General features: G+C 47.0%; 1 protein-coding gene across 1 annotated transcript in view; it reads right to left on the bottom strand.

Annotated features, from left to right (window-relative positions):
• SLC24A3 (solute carrier family 24 member 3) overlaps positions 1-20,752 on the bottom strand; it is a gene marked incomplete at its 5' end in the record, with an annotated part of 169,344 nt that overhangs the window by 55,782 nt on the left and 92,810 nt on the right. The window contains 2 exons of the mRNA XM_080614864.1: positions 2,629-2,703; positions 12,773-12,849. Of these exons, the coding sequence (XP_080470990.1) occupies positions 2,629-2,703; positions 12,773-12,849 (152 nt within the window). The remainder of the gene's footprint in view (positions 1-2,628; positions 2,704-12,772; positions 12,850-20,752) is intronic.

Genomic DNA, 20,752 nt, shown 5'->3' with positions numbered 1-20,752 from the left:
GTTAATACAGTAGAGAAGGAAATGCAGCATGCTATGCAGGAGGCAGATATGTTCTCTGGTATTTGCAGACAAATGTTTCCAATTGATGTATGATGTTATTTGTGGCATGTAAACACTCTGCTACACCAATAACAGAGTGGCTGGGCACAGGAAAGTACAAGTTAGCTTAGAAAACAACTGAAAATCAGAAATTTATGTAAGTACATCTGAACTAAGACAGAGTGTGACTGTCTACCATAGCAAGTGTTCTGGAGCAAATTCTCATCTCAGTGCACACACCTGGGACTGCAAATGCGTTGTTGGTTCAACTCAAGAACCACTTTCCAAACTAGAAGAAGCTAAGCCAGAAAAAGGGTGTTTATTTTTGAATTAGTGCATCTAAACTACGATCCACTGTAGAACTGCTGCTCGTTGATCTCCAAGAGCACAAAAGCCTTTAGGCAAGAGGTCAAATTTCTTTTGTGCTGGATATGATTGTAGGTGGTGGGATTACTGGTGGTAGATCTTGGGTCTGCAGCAAGTCACTACCATCTATGGTTGATGGCAAGGTAAACTGCGAGCACATGTACTGCCATACCCAGTACAACCACTTGGATGTGATTCCTGCAAAGGGCTCTCCCCTCTCCCTCCCTCTCCATTATTTTTTGTGAGTTAACAAACAAGTGAACACCCCTGAAAACATCCCAGGCCTTATCAGGTGACAGAGGAGGACTCAGGTGGTCGTGGTCGGTGGTAGCATCTGTGGCTATCGGGCAGCAATAAAACCTTCCCTTTGCTAGAAAATCAGGCAAGAGTTCATAAGCCGAACGGCTGCAGAGGCCTTTGTGAAGTGACCCGAGCCTTTTCCCATGCATTCTTGAGTGCTAACACCAAGGACAAGCCATGAAAAGCCATGAAAAGAAAGGCAAGCCATTTTGGACTGATAAAATCACAAGGAGTTGGAGCAGGAAATAGGAATGTGTATTTCTTTTGCATCACATAATTACAAAAATGCTTAATTATTCTTAAAATACTTAGATAAAGGGACTCAAATGCCCCAAACGGTCACCTAGGGGCTAAGAAAAACCTCTTTCTTTAGAGAATCAAGGAGCAACATGAATAGTAAAATTCTGATCCATTTATATGACCCATATCGATAATCTCTAATGACACAGGATCTTGCTTCTTGACAGTAACTTCTTAATACAAGTATGCTCAACTGTTGTTCTATTGCTAAGTTTTCTCTTTCACATCAGGGACCTTAGTGATAGGACAAGGGGTGATGAGTTCAGACTTAAACAGGGGAAGTTCAGGTTGGATATAGGACCCTAAGGTCACTCAGAGAGCCCAAGGCAGAGCTGTAACAGGAGCCAGTGCTCCACAGACCCATCTACTCCCAGTTTGAGAGTAAAGAATTTTTTCCTAAATCCAACCTGAACTTCTCCTGTTTAAGTTTGAACCTTGATGAAGAGTCCCTCCCCAGCATCCTTGTAGCCCCCTTCAGACACTGGAAGCTGCTCTGAGGTCTCCACGCAGCTTCTCTTCTCCAGGCTGAACAGCCCCAATGTTCTCAGCCTGTCTCCATACGGGAGGTGCTGCATCCCCTGATCATCCTCGTGGCCTTGTCTGCACTTGCTCCAACAGCTCCACGTCCTTCTTGACTTCATTTCCAGCCAAAGTCCAAGCAGACAGCCCAGCTATGGTGCAGGTCTGCTCACTAAGCAGAGACGGCTGTTGCCGCCTGCACCCGAAGCCGGTAAACCCCAGAGTGAATGCACTGGTGGTGTGCAGGTCCTCACCGGTTGGGCAGCGGGATGTATCCCCCAATTCCACAGGGCCAGGACCCACACGAGGGCAGGACCCCAGCTGAGAGCCTGGCATCTCCCCCTTCCTGGGTGTGTTTTTGGTTTGGTTTCAAATACCAATACTTGTAAACTCTCCTGTGCATTTTTTGCTTTCCCAGTCTGACCCTTTGGAGTCTCTAAGTTCCAAGTTAATGGTACATGAAACTCAGAAACACCCCGTGGATCAGTATTTCTATGCAGAAGTCAAGAAATAAAAGGCTATCATCTCCCAAATCCCAGGAGAACCGTGACATGCCCAAAGCTGTAACTGAACCATAGTGCTGCTCCCCACATGATGCACAAATGACATCCCAGCTCTCTCAGTCTCCGCTGCCTGGATCCTACCTCAGGGGCAGGGTTTCTCAGCTGGAGACGCAGGAGCACATCAGCAGCAAGCCACAGGGCACTGGACAAGCTCTCACGCTCAGGTAGCACTTCTGGGAGCCCACCACATGGGGCTTAGCCTGGGAATCGCTGCTCCAAAGAACGTGTTTCTCACTATGTTATAAATCGCTCCCGTTTTAAAGCAGTGCTATGACGCAGACACCGGAATTACTATTTCAGAGCCACTGCTACCTTTCAAGAGAGAGTCTCAGCAGAGTTTATCCACCAGTAGACTCCCAGCCCATCTCCTGCGAGCAAGAACACGAAGCTGAGCCAGAGCACACACACTGTGCTGAGCAAATAAACAAGAATGGGGGAATACACTAGGACAACAGTAAATACACCATCATCACGTTCTGAGGCTCTTGAGAAGAACTGCTGCTAAAGGTTAAGTAACTGCTACAATCTTCTAATACCTTACCTCACAAATCTTTTCCAACGAAGGGACAAAGAAATCATCGCAGACAATTGCCAAAGCATAAAACATATACACGGCCTGCAAAAGAAAAGAGAAAATCTTGAGTGTGGAGGTTGTGAAGCAGAAGCGGACTGCAGCACCCCAACTCCTCCTGCTTTGTGGCCATGTATGCTTTAACAAAACAATAAAATGGCCTTGCAAGAAGAATCCAGGGGGGACTCTGGGATTTAATAGGAAGATCATGAAGTATTTATCCAAAAGTTCCTGCAAGCTATCAAAAGCTGCCAACATTTTATCATCATCATAAGGAATTCTTTTTTGTTTTAATTCTCTGGATATTGCTAAGCCACACTTCAATATTTTTGCCTCCCTTTTTCCCCCTGTTGCACAGAACAAGGGTTGTTTTATGACTGCATTATGTGAAAATCCAAATCCTTGAGGAGTAGTTCTTGAAAAGCTAAAGCTTTGAAAAAGGGGAAAGGAGCTTGTTTTCTGCAACTGAAGTGCCCTGCCATGTCATCTGGGATCCCAGTGATAACTCTTGCTAAACGCCACACAGGAGCAAATGACTGAAAGCCAAGGGAGGACACAAGACTTGAAAGGCCACTTGGCGAATCAACTCTCCAATTCCATGCAAGAAACATTTAATCTGTATTTCTGTATTATTAAACAGAAAGGCACTTCTGCATTTTCAAACAGAAGATGCTAAGGCCTGATGTCTGTCCCAACAGGCAAACAGCACAGCATGGCCTACATCCATGCAGCTGAACTCTTGTCTTTCCTAGGGACTGGTCCACACTGTCCAGGGGAGAGAATCTCTATCCCCTGCCTTGATGCATGCCCTGAAACCAGACAGGAAAATGCTCACTGGCACAGGGGAAAAGCAAGTCAGCTCCCTGACAGAGCACACATCACAGCCAGGCTGGTGCCCATAAAATCACAGAATCATAGATCAGTTACGGCTGGAAATGACCTTAAGATCATCCAGTTCCAACACCCCTGCCATGGGCAGGGACACCTCACACTAAACCATGCCCAAGGCCTCATCCAACCTGGCCTTGAACACTGCCAAGGATGGAGCATTCACAACCTCCCTGGGCAACCCATTCCAGTGCCTCACCACCCTCACAGTAAAGAATTTCTTCCTTAGATCCAATCTAAACTTCCCCTGTTTCAGTTTGAACCCGTTACCCCTTGTCCTGTCACTACAGTCTCTGATGAAGAGTCCATCCCCAGCATCCTTGTAGGCCCCCTTCAGATACTGGAAGCTGCTATGAGGTCTCCACGCAGCCTTCTCTTCTCCAGGCTGAACAGCCCCAACTTTCTCAGCCTGTCTCCATACGGGAGGTGCTCCAGCCCCTGATCATCCTCGTGGCCTCCTCTGGACTTGTTCCAACAGTTCCATGTCCTGTTTATGTTGAGGACACCAGAACTGCACACAATGCTCCAAGTGAGGTCTCACGAGAGCAGAGGGGCAGGATCACCTCCTTCGACCTGCTGGTCACGCTCCTCTTGATGCAGCCCAGGATACGGTTGCTTTCTGGGCTGCGAGCGCACACTGAAGCCAGCTCATGTTCAGTTTCTCATCAACCAACACCCCCAAGTCCTTCTCTGCAGGGCTGCTCTGAATCTCTTCTCTGCCCAACCTGTAACTGTGCCTGGAATTGCTCCAACCCAGGTGTAGGACCTTGCACTTGGCATGGTTAAACTTCATCAGGTTGGCATGTCCCTGACTCCTCTAGTTACTGGTGTAGACATATCATCCCTTGCATCACTCCTCAGTGTCAGGTATGCAGTGTAACTACTAGAGCTGGCATCCCCATAGGAACTAGAAAACAGCCTATCTGAATGTGCTGCCGAAAACCAGCCACAGAGAGTCTGTGTTACTACCCTGGATCCAAATCCCAGCAGGATCAGCAATGGTTTATTCATTGCTACATACTTGTGAAAGCATGTGTGCATGCAGAGGAGAGATCCCTAAGTCTGGAGCATGCAAACAGAGGTGAGGCTCAGGACATCAACCTGTAGTACTGGGCTGCGGCAGCTGAGCACAAGCCAGCCTTGTCCAAAAAGAGTGGCTGTGGAAGGCTGCTCATGGTGCATGGATCATTTAAATTGCCTCACAGTGGAAACATGCATCTCCATAATATTTTGCTAGGTTTGCAGTGCTTTGGTTGTGTCTGTTTAGTTGTTTGTTTGTTATAAATATAGAGCTTCTCACCGGTAGAGTTACCTGTACTTGTGCCTGAAGGCAAACAGCCCAAGGAAGAAGTCATTCTGGTATCTGGTCCCATACAGCAGGAAAGCATGCATCAACCCCTTTCTTTTTCACAGTGTCACTCACAGGCATTACATTATTCATCTTTCCACTCTCAAAGTGAGACAAAACTACTTTAAAGATCAATGTAACATGTGCCATGTACGACTACAGAACTGTTTTTACAAGTAGTGCAGCTCAAGTTAGTAACTAGAGTGAAGTGGCCAATATTTGTAGAAAATCAGTGTCATGATCCTATCGAAGCACAGGTATTATCCCATCACCAGCAGAGTCTCCTGCTTCACTTGTCTCTGCGGTTTACTGCTGAAGCCCAGCTGATGGGAGGAGATCACAGTATTTTTTTTTTCCTGGGAGGAAAGCAGCAATAAAAATGACCTCTGGGGTCCTGTTCTTGCTGTAACTTTCAGCAACAAGTTTACACCCCCCAAGTCTCCCAAACTCGCAGATTCTAACATGCCAGAATTTACTTACAACTTTGCTGCAGAAGGCAGTGATTTCTGTGACAATCTCAGCTGTGAAAGCTTTTCAAGCTCAAAAAGAATTCAAGCATATTTTTCAGGATTAGAGATGGGAATTTATCACAATAGATGATTCTGACACCATCTTGAAGACTTGGTGCTAGCTTGCCACTTAGGACAGTTTTTGTGCTCCTCTATCACTACTCATAAACATGAATAAATATAATTTACACCACAATTCCAGGCCTACAGCTCTGCCGGGTGCAGGAAAGACCTTGATCTTGTAAAGGCAGCACTACCTGCTGACGTGGTACCAACAGTAACTGTATGAACCGAGACAAAGGAAGCAAATGGCTCACAGAAGCTGTGCATCACAGGAGGAAGGATCAGAAACAACCCCAGAGAGTTATGTGGCCAAATCCCACTGAATACAGTGGATAGTGGGTGCCCAACTTCAGCCTGGATTTTTTGATCTGCTAATCATATTAATCTGCAGTGGGTTATGCCATCATTTTCCCTCCCCAAATACACAGTAATGCCTTTCAAGAACACTAATCTGTACATCATCATCCCAATAAATCGAGTGCATCTTCTACATTAGACATAATCTACAGTCACAGAGCACAAGGCATCATATGGCTGCTTGGGCTTCCTGCAATCTGCTGCTGCTGTGGCAGACGAGCCTTCCTGAAACGGGGCAAGGCCCAATGAGGGTGGCGAGGAGACAACCACCCAAAAAAAATCACATGCTCAGAAGCCAAACCAGGTCACTTCAGCATCTGCTTCCACTCGTGGCACATGCACGGACTTTGCCTCCTCTGTGTTCTCCCTGTTTTCTCAGATCAGGCAGTTTCTGCACCACACGCAGTCCTTACCAGAAACATCCCTCATCTGGGTGGACATCCCGTCCATAATTTTAGCTTAGGAAAATCCTTCTGAGAGCCTTTAAAAGATCATTCAAATATGTGAGGGGTGGGTCTGCACTGTCTCCAGGAAAAACAAGAATGGCAATGCACATCCACATCCCAGTACCCACAGGCAGGGACAAAAGCTGCTTCTCTGATCTGATTTTTAGAGGGCACAATCACAGCTCAAAAAGGTGACAAGGGAACTTTCTTTTGTCCTCCCAAGATCATGTCCAAGAGAAAAGGCCAAAGGGGGCTGAAATGAGTAAGGAGTGGAAAAGCGAATGTGAAGAAGCTGCTGTCACACTTTCTCTAACCCTCCTGGAGGCAGTGGGGAAGGACACGCTGCTGCAGCTGCTGAAGGTGCTGAGCCAAAGCCTGCTGCAGGCAGCAAGATCATGTTGGGCCACTTCAGCAAGTGTTAACACCAGGCTGGTAGAACAGAGCAGGCTGGACTTATGTGCTTATGTGCTGACTTATGTGCTGGACATCTATCTTCAATGACCTCATTGTCGTCACAAATCTGGTTTTGCCCATGAGTCTCCCCCAGTTTTATTTAACTGGCTTGAGTGCACTACCATATAAAGTGTCAAAATCTAAGGAGTATCTGGCTAGAAAACAGCTTGGTTCACAAGCTAGAACACTGGCAACTACCCTGGTAAGTGAACACGTGAGGACAGTAACTGTTACTTCCTTGAATATTGTTTGGGGTTTTTTGGTGGGGCTTCTTTCATTTAAAACAAACAAAACCAGATCAGGTTTAGAGTCTGGGCCAGCAGGAACACAACCAGGAAATGCAGTTTTATGTCAAGTCAGACTTGCAAAAATGAAGCCCAGCGCAGGCTGGTTTATGTGGAAAGAAGGAAGACAGCCAGCGTCCCTTCCAATCCAAGCTGTTCTATGATTCTATGACCAGGGCAAGCAGGTCTCTTGTGTACGTCAGATGTCCAGAATGGGCACAGCATGGCCCCAACATTCTGATTAGGTGGTATCTGCTTCCACCTAAGTTAATGTGAGAATCCAACAGAGTCCTGCTGCTTCTCCTTTGGCACACGCCGGTCTGTCCTCGCAGGACCACGGGAACAGCAGGTTTAGCACATTTCAGCAGCACACATGGAAACACCCACTGGGGATGCAGGCAGCAGCTGGAGAACACAGGTGTGCTATGGGCAGAGCTGTGGATGTGTGTAACCACAAAAGGGGACAACGCTGTGGACCAAACACAAACCATAAGTCGCAGCCCCAGCATCATTTAGTTGTGTTTGGCTCGAAGTGAAGGTATAGATTTCTTTACATGGGCAAACCACTGAAAATACACTCTTCTTCCCCAGAAGGACATTAAAAAATTATGGAACTGTAATGGCCATGAACAAAAGGATTGCAAATCCCGGATTAAGCATTACATTAGGACTGATTTTAAAATTATGGCTCTAACAAGCATCAGAGAAGTAACTGTAATCTCTGTGTGAAAGGATTAACTATCTCACTCGAAATACATGGTCTGTTGCACAGAACATAAATGGTGATTTTTCATGTTTGCCCAGTGGTTCTTTGAGTTTCCTGTTCCAATCTTCATACTCAGATTAAAACTTGCTCTACTGAGCGAAAGCAAGAAGCTTTTCACAAGAAAGCCTGTAGGAGCCAGCAATTCCTGCAGCCCTGCCTTCTTCCCAAGGGAGCCGGGAAAGGAAGAGGTGACCATTCCTGGCTGCTCCCGCCACAAGAGGCACACAAGCCAAGGGGCATCACCAACACCACTGTAACCGACCATGGGGCTTTCCAACTGCATTACAAAAACACCTACAGCTCCATTATTGAAAAGAAATAAAAAACCCCGAACAACCAAACAAGGAACCCACAAGTCCAAGTACACTGGGAGCAGCAGGCTATGAACTCAGTAGCAAGCTGTCTGTACGGCGCAGCATCACTAAAGCAAACACTGGAAAACCATCACCCTAATGAGACAGCTCTGTGCAGCAGAAATGAGATGTGGCTGGTCTGTGACTTGGTGCAGTAACAAAGGCGGGATGCATCCAGAGCAACCTGCATTTCCTGAAGGGCTCGCACAAGGGAAGCAGGTGCTCCTCTGGAGCATCCTGTTCCCATGGTTACACAGGATGATGGCAAATGAGGCGCATGAGGGACCGCTGAGAGAGGGATCACAACATACAGAACCTGCTCCTTCACCCTGCTCCCTATGTGCTGCCTAGCTCTGCCCGGGGAGGAGCTCGACCTCAACTGTGTCCTGGACACCACCACTGTGGATTTGCCTGGAGAACGCTGGGAAAATAGGAACCAACACTGTACTGTCAAGGACTGGGATAACAGGGCAGTGACAGGGCAGGGAGGAAAGACTGCCCATCCACCGGGCTTTCCCAGGGAAACACACAGCAATTCCCAAACCCTCCTTCCTCTGCCGTCAGCAAAAACCTCACAGATCACTCATCAAAGCAATTGCCCTCCCGTGCCTCGTGGAGCTGACGGAGCCCATCTTCCAGTGTCCGTGGGCACGACAGGGCTGGGGGTCTGCACAGGTGCCAGGAACGCATCTGCTGGGACTTGTGAAATGGTACAAGAACACCGGGACAACCGTGTTCTGAACAACGTCCAGACTGCAAAGTGAAGCTCTCGGGGGCTGGGGAGCTGCCGGATCACAGGCTGTACTCTGGAGCCCTCAGCAGTGAACAGCACCAGACTCTCAAACCCCAGACCTCGGCTGCCTCCAACCTGAGAATCCCAAACCAACAACCTGGTGGGGGTGTTACTGCTCACAGCAACGTGCCCTCATCTCAGAGAGGAACAGAGATGATTAATAGCAGTGAAGCAATCAGTTGATTAGCTCCAAAGATGTATCTGGGGGAAATGAAACACTGTGGCTTCGAACCTGTCATAAGTTTCAGTGGTCAGCTTTCCCTTGAAACTGAACTACTTTCAGTTCAAACCTAAAACTATTACTAAACTGCTTCTGCCCAGTTTTTCCTAGATTTTGAAGCATTTAGGGATTTACTCTTACTTTCATGAAGCATCACATTATGTTAAGTAATTCTGCACTGCTCCACCATGGGATCTGCTGGGGTCCTTGTGTTTTCACTTTATTAAACAATAAGAAGATGCCTTGGGAATCCCCTGAGAGGCCATCTACTGCATACTCCCAAGGCCCCAGTTTATAGCATTTGCCCCCTATCAGAAATAAACACAGGAGTATGGGCAAAGGGGGAGAGGAGAAAGAACCAGTTTTTACTGAAAGGAATAAACACAGTTGAAGAGGAGATCAATAAACAAGAGAAGCATGATGATGACCTGCTAATCATTACTCCATTCTTCTCCCTGCCACTACAAAGCCCCTTTTACAATCCAGCTTCTTCAAACCCAAGAAGAAATGTTGCTGCAGATAATGCAACACTGTGCCTGTATCCTCCCCCCAAAGTGCATTTGTGTGCTCTGATTCAATCACAGGTTTGGCAACTGCATTGCTGGAAGGTAAAAAACACAACTAGAGGTTCACCACCCCAATACCATGACAACCCCTTTCAAGCCAGACTAGAGAGGCAGGTTGCTAAATGCTGACTGTTCTCTGTTTTCTCCAAGTATCACGATTTTCTTAGACAATGGGTTACAGCTCGCTACAGCAAAGGCAAAGGATTTGTCATCGCTGCTTCAGGCCCCCACTCCACCCAACGGGCTGTACCAAGGCCACAGATAAGTGATGCTTGGGAGAGCTTCCCTTGGGATTCACAGAGCTGACAGCTCAGGACAGAGAGACTGCAAAACTTCTCAGCTGATGCCGGCAGCCTTGGACCTGTGCACCTTGTGACAGCTTCCAACAGCCAAGGGGTTGTCCCCAAGTGCCACAGTGTTGGAAAGGGTGAATCCAGACGGGTCCTGCACCTCGGGGACTGGAGCATGGTCAGTAAAGATTCTTGATCAATAAAACTGCCATGGAGAATGATAGAGCACTGACGGACTGAGGAGTCCATCTTGCTGCTTGCTAGAGAGGAAGAGACCAGAGGTAGGTTTCTGTTGGGACAGCAGATGCTTACATCTAGTTCTCACTAAAACCACATTTTTCTTTTTGTTCTTAAGTAGACATTTCATCTTGAAGCTTCAGTTCTCCAAACCCCATTTTGAGATATTTCAAAAGTATGTTCAGCTTATTCAGAACTGAAAAAAAAGCCTGTATAAACTATCTGGAGAGCAATTATGAAGCCCAATCTACTTTAAAGTAGACTGGAAAATAACCCAAATCCTATTTTATGTAGGCAACTGCATGAGAATATTAGTTACTACTAATAAAAAATTACAGCCCAGGTCTTGTCTCTTTTAAATACCCTGAAAAAACACATTCAGAGGTGTGGATCACACAGAGCTCAGGAGGGATTTTAGCAGCTCATTTCTAATGGTCTCATTCTAAACTTATTCCTCTAAGTCAAGACATTTTTAAAAAATGATTTTTCGTTAAAATGCAAGAAATGTGTGATTACAAGGTAGCAACGTGCCGCTATAATCACCCTCTTTTGCCTGGAGTGGCTGCACATGAGCCTGCTAGCTGCTTTTCAAGCAGAGAGATGTATTTAACTGTGCACAGTTAATTCCATCCTTAACTCTCCTAACACTTCTGCATATTAGCTGCAGTACAGTTACACAGGTGCCAACAGGCTACCAGTATTTGTCAAGAGTACATGATGGTCACACACTTTCTGTATGGATGAAGAGCAGTTCATAGAGCTTCTCAAGTTAACTGATGACCAACAGCGACCTTTTCCTGCTGAAACACAAAAGCTGCTGGAGGCAGAGAGCACTGACTGGCTGGAACAGAAGTGATCAGCACTTGGGATGCAAACAGGCACTGGATGAGATGCACATCAAGGCAGGTGTGATCGTCTGCTCAGACCTCTGAAGGTCTCTTCAGCTGCAGAGAGGCTCTGGGTGACTCACTGCTGCACGACGCTCCCTTGAGAGAGCAAGGGTCTAGATGAATTTTGGAGAGTATTCTTTTGAGTGCCGAAAGATCCAGCTTGGGCCCAGTGCTCCCTTTCCAAAACATCTCCACACTCAATGTTCCCATGGAAACTCGGTAGTCTCCAGCTCGCCAGACACAGTCAACTGCGATGTTACTCAACAAATTGTCGTAGCCATTTAGCCAAAATGAAATCATAACACAGAGCACTAGCAAAGCAACATGCAATACCATCTCATTTATACTTAAATCATGAATCATTGCACGCTGCTAATGGTAACTGCTCATTTAAGCTGACTGAAAATTATTAAATGCTTTTAAAAGTTCAATAGAAGTAGGCATTTTCATGCCTGCATAAGAAAGCCTCTTCCCCCTCCCAAGCACCAACTTGGCAGTTCTTCAATGAAGACAATGTTAATAAAGAACTGTCTTCACCTAACAAAGGTCGATGAATGGATTTGGAGGGACAGTGCTTCCTGCTGCAAGAGTACTGCAGCTGCTGAACACAAGGTCCACTAACACTGGCCAAGTGCCTATGGACTGACAGACCAAGGGTTATTTAAGTACATTCATCTTGAGTGTCTTTAATTTTGGCCTTGCCCAAGCACATCACTTACACTGACTTGTTTGGGGCAGAAATCACAAAACTCCAAGCCCAAAATTGCACAGATTTCTGATATTAGTAAGGTCTTTAAAATAGCAGCTATTAAAGTCTTCTTGGCACATTTCTGAACTTTGAGGCAAATCCTTTGCCTGCCTGATGTCCTCCAGAATTCCCAAGAGGATCCAGGACACATATTAACTGTGTTTAATAAATGAGAAGTTATGATCTTTCATATATTCAGGAAAAAAACTCACTTTAGCAATCTCACCACTCCGGGGAATTCTGGAGACCCAAATTATTATTATGTTTTTAAATCAATCCAGTGAATAATCTTTCTAAACAGAAAACATTCTCTCATTCCCCATCCCTGGCAGTGTTCAAGGCCAGGCTGGATGGGGCTTGGAGCAACCTGCTCAAGTGGAAGGTGTCCCTTTCTGTGGCAGGGGGTTGGAGCTGGATGAGCTTTAATGTCCCTTCCAACCCAATTCTGTGATTCTATGATAATTTCTTTCTTCTACAGCTATGTCATAAGGGGTGCCACATGGATTTCTGGGGGAAATTTATGGGGATAAGACTCATTTTTGAAGGCAATTACATGAATGTCCTCCCTCAACCTTCCAACCCTGCAGCACCCTTGTGCTTGGGGTTGTGGAAGGCAGGGGACCTCAGCTGGCTGCCAGCCTCAGCAAAGCTGGTCTGGTTGAAGTAACACATAGGAATTTACTCACTTGATAGCATGCGTTGTGCTCACGGGCTGCACCAGGGCTTTTAAAAGGGGTTTATGTAAAACTGAGGTATGTTATAGTCAGTGTAGCTACTGAAACTCGCTCTCAACCACGACTAAGAGCACAATCCCCCGTGGGCAGGAGTGGCATCAGCCTGCAGTGAGCACAGGGAGCCCTGGCCACACCGACATGAGAAGAAATGCAAAGTCACAGAACTTACACAAAGGACGTGCAGGACCACAGCTCCATGTCTCCTGTCCTCGTTTGTGAAGATGTCATTGGGGAATTCATGGAGAGCTGCAAAAGTGGGGGGAAAGGGAAAGCTCAGATGTTTAATCAGCTACTCAAAACCACCGCGCGTGCTGTTAAGTAACACCATGAAAAATCGCCTGAGCTCTTCTACTGAGCAGTAGCCCTACGAATACCACACCGAAAGCTCTGTTTTGCTTCCCTATTAGTAGTTCTGCTTAATTTGTCCTCTGGCAATTACAGCCTTTTCACAAAAGTTAATTTGTTTTTGTGGCAACCACAACATTATGTACCCAAACGCTTTGGGGAAGGTAGGTAAATCCCAAGAGCACAGCATTGCTCTCTCCTGAAAACATTCAAGGAAACAGCTTGTACAGAGTAGGTGGTGATGTGTCACTCATTTCTGACCTATGGTTTTATACCCAAAATGGACAGGCTCAAGCTGCCCCTCGAGCTGACGGTACCACCTGCCCATGGGAAGGGCACAGGTAACATGTACCCATGTCCAGACAGACAATGACTTCCCTCAAGTCATTCCCAACAGCAGGCACATGCAGTAAACCACCTCTCAGCTGGGTTCGCTCCTTACCCTGCCTGGTGTCTCTCACTGAACTTGTAACAGCATCAAGGCACAAGACTTCTCTGTACAGCAAACACTCTGAGGACAACCAGCTGTGGCAGACAGCAGCAGGTGGAGGGGACGCAACCCAGCTCAGAGCCAGGTTTGGAAATTCCAGATCAAAACAAATCCTTTCTCTGCCTGCAGACTTCACTCTGCCTCCTCAGAGGCATCCTCAACACGAACAAGACATCTGATGTATGGCGCCAGTGATGCAAAGAAGGTTCTGACAAAGACATCAAATACTGAAAACCCCAAGGGTGCAACTCTTTGTTGTTGCAAAGATTTCCATTGGGAAGGGTTAGCGCTACTGCAAAGCCCCACAAGCTGTAACCCTACGTGCAAAGGCCAGCTGAAGTCCTCCTGATAGCAGCGGTTCAAGAGGGCGATGTGTGTCTGAAGCAAGTTTCCTGTGAAGGTGCATGACATGTGCCATGGGAATGGGTAACAATTCCACCTTCTCCCAAGGGCTGGCAGCAGGTCTGTGTGAAACGGCTTCAGCCAGAGATCCACAGCTCTGCCCACATCAACTCAAGGACAGCGTCCGAGGAGTCCCTCGGCACAGCCTGTTCCATGTCCCCAACAGCAGCTTTTTAACTGCAGCAAACTCAAAGGCAAAGTCGTTATCGCTCGGGATGAAGGATGAACACCTTTACTCTGCAGTGAGGCTGTGGGACTCAGGCAGACTCTGTGGTCTAATCAGCTTCAGAAAGAGCATCTGTTGGTAGAAGCGAACCATGAAGAAACTTCATGTGAAACATAATTATGTCAAATAATAATATGATAGAGCAAGGAAAGAAACAGCAACCCAAACTAGATGCCATTTCTCTCAGCAAAGCTGCCCACTTGTGGGGAAAGTAGAAAAGCAAATCCCATTTCTGACCTCACCGATCTTCTCACGATCATGGTCTCCTCAGGGCTCTGCAACACCCTGCTGCAGCCCAGCTCATGCAAGGAAGAACAGAAGGCATTCTATGTGGTCAAAAGGTGAAACACTAAAGATGGTCTGAAGGTGACATGCTAAAAATGGTCACAGTATCACAGTATGCCTTCTAAGATGGGGCTACGAAACTGATGGACAGGGGCAGAGCAGTTGATGTCATCTACCTGGACTTGTGCAAAGCGTTCGACAGTGTCCCACACGACATCCTTGTCTCTAAATTGGAGAGACATCAGTTTGATGGGTGGACCACTCGGTGGATAAAGAACTGGCTGGATGGCTGCACACAAAGAGTTGTGGTCAATGGCTCGATGTCCAGCTGGAGACCGGTAACGAGTGGTGTCCCTCAGGGATCGGTGCTGGGACCGGTCTTGTTCAACATCTTTGTCGGTGACATGGACAGTGGGATTGAGTGCGCCCTCAGCAAGTTTGCCGATGACACCAAGCTGTGTGGTTCGGTTGATACGCCGGAGGGAAGGGATGCCATCCAGAGGGACCTCGACACGCTTGTGAGGTGGGCTGATGCCAACCTTATGAAGTTTAACCATGCCAAGTGCAAGGTCCTACACCTGGGTCGGAGCAATCCCAGGCACAGCTACAGGTTGGGCAGAGAAGAGATTCAGAGCAGCCCTGCAGAGAAGGACTTGGGGGTGTTGGTCGATGAGAAACTGAACATGAGCCGGCTGCAGTGTGTGCTCGCAGCCCAGAAAGCAACCGTATCCTGGCTGCATCAAGAGGAGCGTGACCAGCAGGTCCAAGGAGGTGATCCTGCCCCTCTGCTCTCGTGAGACCTCACTTGGAGCATTGTGTGCAGTTCTGATGTCCTCAACATAAAAAGGACATGGAACTGTTGGAACAAGTCCAGAGGAGGCCACAAGGATGATCAGGGGACTGGAGCACCTCCTGTATGGAGACAGGCTGAGAAAGCTGGGGCTGTTCAGCCTGGAGAAGAGAAGGCTGCGTGGAGACCTCATAGCAGCTTCCAGTATCTGAAGGGGGCCTACAAGGATGCTGGGGATGGACTCTTCATCAGGGACTGTAGTGACAGGCAAGGGGTAACGGGTTCAAACTGAAACAGGGGAAGTTTAGATTGGATCTAAGGAAGAAATTCTTTACTGTGAGGGTGGTGAGGCACTGGAATGGGTTGCCCAGGGAGGTTGTGAATGCTCCATCCTTGGCGGTGTTCAAGGCCAGGTTGGATGAGGCCTTGGGTGACATGGTTTAGTGTGGGGTGTCCCTACCCATGGCAGGGGGGTTGGAACTGGATGATCTCAAGGTCCTTTCCAACCCTAACTGTTCTATGATTCTACGCTAGAGATTGGAAGGGACCTCAAAAGATCATCTAGTCCAATCCCCCTGCCGGAGCAGGAATACCTAGATGAGGTTACACAGGAATGTGTCCAGGCGGGTTTTGAATGTCTCCAGAGGAGGAGACTCCACAACCTCCCTGGGCAGCCTGTTCCAGTGTTCCGTCACCCTCACTGAGAAGAAGTTTCTTCTCAAATTTAAGTGGAACCTCTTGTGTTCCAGTTTATACCCATTACCCCTTGTCCTATCGTTTCCCACTGAGAAGAGCCTGGCTCCATCCTCATGACACTCCTCCTTTATATATTTATATACACTAATAAGGTCACCCCGCAGTCTCCTCTTCTCCAAACTATAGAGACCCAGCTCCCTCAGCCTTTCCTCATAAGGGAGATGCTCCACTCCCTTCATCATCTTAGTTGCCCTGCGCTGGACTCTCTCCAGCAGGTCCCTGTCCTTCTTGAACTGAGGGGCCCAGAACTGGACACAATATTCCAGATGCAGTCTCACCAGGGCAGAGTAGAGGGGAAGGAGGACCTCTCTCGACCTACTGACCACCCCCCTTCTAATACACCCCAGGATGCCATTGGCCTTCTTGGCCACAAGGGCACAGTGTTGGCTCATGGTCATCCTGCCGTCCACTAGAACACCCAGGTCCCTCTCCCCTACACTACTCTCTAACAGGTTGCTCCCCAACCTATACTGGAACCTGGGGTTGTTCCTGCCCAGACGCAGGACTCTACACTTTCCCTTGTTATATTTCATCAAGTTATTCCCTGCCCAACTCTCCAGCCTGTCCAGGTCTCGCTGGATGGCAGCACAGCCATGTGCTAGGGTGGGCATGGGTAGGAGAACTGATCTTTACAGGCCCTGTAGCTTACACTTCTCTCTAAGCATCCCTTACCAGCCACTTCCAGAAGCAGGATGCTGGGCTAGGTGGCCGCCTGGGCAGTTCTGTAAACAATCAGGAGAGAAGAAAGGGACATTCTGACATCTGCAGCAAGAGGTGATAGAATCAGAGCCATGACCTGCTGGTTGCTCAAACATTCATGCTTCTGCTCCCTTCTTCCTTATAGCACAGAAAAGCACCAGCTCCAGAGCAATGAGTTTACATACCAAGAGGTCTGCACTCCACCTTGGCTTCATCATGCAATTTAAGACCAAGAGAGTCATAAAGCCTTAGAAATGACACACTAATGTGGGACAGATGATGGCCACTGCACCAACCCAGAAAACAAGTCAGCAATTCAGTTTGCTCAATGTGTTTTCATGAAGAGCAATATATTCTTCTTAGATTAACAGTTCTTTCCTAAGTGAAATAATCAGCAGAACAGTTGAAAAGAACATGAATACAGATGGGTAACTCTTACTGCAAATATGGTGTTGCAAGTCATTTAAAGACAATTTACTTCCATTTACTCAAATGCTTTATTACTGTTCTGGATGTTGACTGAATTATAGAGCACCTAAAGCCAGTCTGCCAATTAGGCTGCAGGAACGGCTTTTGGCTATAAACTAAAAAGCAAGTGTGAAGATGATGTTCTGGTATTCCAGGTGCTTCTAGTAATTTCAGATTTGAATTGCTCAGTAACAACTAAAATAATGGCTTTCTCCTAATGGTCAGTTCTGCACATTCTGCCTTGAGTTGGAAGGACCTCAAACTATGTTCTTCCTGGCTTTCACATCATTATTATTAATAAAGCTCCATCAATTGGAATTTAATGAGCAATTCCATAGATGATTAAATGGAAAACCAGTCCAGCTCACTCTCACAGCTTTGCTGTCTGTGAATCAATAACTGAGCAAAAGGTAGCTACATCTTAATTTTGTAACTAACACAAGCAACAGATCTACTCAGACACTGTGCCTGAGGGGGAAAACGTTCTTTTTTACATAGTGGCCTTTTGACCACTCAAAAGACTCAGGTTAATACTGTGAGTTGCATTCCTACCCACTGGTAAACTTTATAACAAGTCCTAACAAACTAGTGGGAGCTACTAGAGTACTACAGACGGCACCTTTAAGATGAATCTGCAATGAAGTAACACCAGCAATACCCTTGAACATGTGATAAACCAGGCCATGGACTGTGAGAATGAAGACCCTAGGCCCACTGTAGGAGAGGACTGGAGCACCTCCTGTCCGAAGATAGGCTGAGAAAGTTGGGGCTGTTCAGCCTGGAGAAGAGAAGGCTGCGTGGAGACCTCATAGCAGCCTTCCAGTATCTGAAGGGGGCCTACAAGGATGCTGGGGAGGGACTCTTCATCAGGGACTCTAGTGACAGGACAAGGGGTAACGGGTTCAAACTGAAACAGGGGAAGTTTAGATTGGATATAAGGAAGAAATTCTTTACTGAGAGGGTGGTGAGGCACTGGAATGGGTTGCCCAGGGAGGTTGTGAATGCTCCATCCTTGGCGGTGTTCAAGGCCAGGTTGGATGAGGCCTTGGGCATGGTTTAGTGTGAGGTCTCCCTGCCCATGGCAGGGGTGTTGGAACTGGATGATCTTAAGGTCCTTTCCAACCCTAACTATTCTATGATTCTATTCTATGATTCTATGACACAGGGGCCTGGAGCAAGCTGCTCTAGCGGAAGGTGTCCCTGCCTGTGGCAAGGGCTTGGAACTGGATGAGCTTTAAGGTCTCTTTCAACCCAAACAGCCTGTGATTCTATAATTAAAAGCATACAGGAACCCCCCCCCAGTATAAAACCAGAACAACCTTGTCACTACTGGCAGAGGTGGGGAATCCTTCCATCCATTCTGTGCAAAGCAGAAATGCCAAATCCCCTTCAAGTTCAGGTTCCCACCTCCACACTGTAATGAAATGCACCTTCAGATTAGAGAAACATCTCAGGTGTCTGAGGCTTGCTCTGCCCAGCACCGCCTTCTCTGCGACACCATCTGAACACAAATGCTTGTGGTGGCTTACACTTGAATCTATGCAATTAGAAAATAATATATGCAAATTTGAAATCTGCTGCATTTTTATCAGATGCATCAGGTGCAGATGAGTACAGATAAGAGGAGAGCTTTGCAAAACACAGGAACTCCTTTCTAAGAAGAAATAAAGGGTGTTGCTAGAACACCACTCCAACAACAGCTGCCCTATTTAGCTAGTATAAAAGCTCATACAGTTATTTTTCTTAAAAGAGTCCACAGCTTTTGCACAGAAAATAGGGGCATATTTTGCCTGGCTTATGTTGATCATACCAGGAAAAAAACCCCACCATCCTGTCAATGAACCTGAGCTCAAAGAATGGAAGTTTTCTGCCCAACTGATCCGCTCTCCTCCTGCAGACGTTGTAGGTATTTGGTCTGCAAACTGCAGAAAGGTAGGATCTTCACATGCACTCAGCACCTCCACGGATATTTCCTGCATGAGTACCACGTACAATGCCAGCTGCCAAGACCAGAGCTGTGCCCCTGCATCAGCACTGCAGCATCCCGCACTGACAGCTCCTACTGCAGACATGTGAATTCCAGCCTTCAGACGGACACAACTCGGTCTGAGTTTTCAGTTGATGCAAGGTATTGTTTGAAGGAGTATGCAGCTTCACATGATGTGAGGGTTTTTGGGTGCAGTTCAATCTTGTATTGGCAACTTGTAAAATTACTAGTGAATATTAGAATTATTAGAATTTGGAAGTAACAGGAACTAAATGACTATTAGCAAGGTATGGATGTAAAGGAGGCTAAATAAAGGAGGAAATTGCAATAGGTGTGAAAAGTTGTGCTCTTTTGCATTAGCCAAGGACCTGACAGCAAGACCTCAGGTGTTCAGAGAGGAATCATAGAATCAACCAGGTTGGAAAAGCCCTTCAAGCTCATCCAGTCCAACAGCAGTGCCAAGGCCACCACTAACCCGTGGCACTGAGGCCTCGTCTCCACGGGGTGTGAACCCTTGCAGGGACGGTGCCTGCAGCCCTGCCCTGGGCAGCCTGTTCCAATGCCTGAGCACCCTTTGGGGCAGGAATTGTTTATCTCCAGTCTAAGCATCACTGCTGTACAGACAGGGGAGCCCACCCTTTTCAAGCACGAGGTGTAGGACATTGCCTGCAGCCCACAGCAGCCACGGAGCGGTTGCTGCTGGCTCCCACGGAAGCATCCACAGGGCATTGCAGTGCACGCTCCACGTGCCAGATCTGGAGAAGAATCTGTATCCGTGCTCGACAGGGAAAAGTTATTTTAGTCATAACACAGTGAGTTGGAATAAATTCTTGTCTCTTTATTCTCAATCAGTGTGCAATTCATTAAAACTGGAACCCTGTTCAGCCTTAGTTTTAGCTGACTTACAAAACGATCCACATTACCACTCTACTCAGAGGATTTGCTGGCGCAATACAAATTTGCCCCTGTTCTGCACTGTCAAGCTACTCCAGGCAGTTCGTGCACTGTGCCAAGGACAGATGTGCAGAGAAGATGCTGCTGTATTATTCTTCTGGAGAGCAGCAGGGAGTGCTACCCGTTCAAAATCTCTTTCCCTGCCACTCCTTCCCCTCTCCTATTTAATGTTTCCACCTTTCCAAAAGGATCCTTTAAAAAAAACCCAACAAAATGACACTGTACTGGATCAATAGTTCTCAGAGCTGCATCATATACTCATTTTTTAAAACAGTCTTTACATTGCTAGCAGTGTACCTAGTGTAGGGACAAGAAAACCCTTGGGAAATCTGCCACCACTTTCACAGAAGGAAGCAGCGAGGATGTTCAGCCTCGGCAATGAATTACCAGCAAATAAAACTGTCAGAAGTTTAAAAACTCAGCTCATTTTCTCAGGCCGTCCCCACAATTATTTCATGGCCAGAGGTAAGTCACATCAGTACCAGGCACTGCAATCCCAAAGCATTCAATACCCAGTGAGAGAGGCACAGCCTGTATTTGTATACAGCTTTTCAGGATAATTACTCTGCCCAGTGGCCCCTGTTTGGCCCCTGTTTTGCCTTTGTTTCCAAATAAGTGGACTGAAAGGTCCCATCACAGGATAGAAGCCCATGTCACGAGTGGGCTGGATTAGAAACCAGGATTTTGATACGCAACTCTAACATTTAGGGACTGCTGCTACTCAAAATATAAATGCTACTTCAGCTG

Source organism: Psittacula echo (genome assembly GCF_963264785.1).
Source record: "Psittacula echo genome assembly, chromosome: 4".
Classification (NCBI taxonomy): domain Eukaryota; kingdom Metazoa; phylum Chordata; class Aves; order Psittaciformes; family Psittacidae; genus Psittacula; species Psittacula echo.
This window is presented reverse-complemented; position numbering and strand designations above follow the sequence as displayed.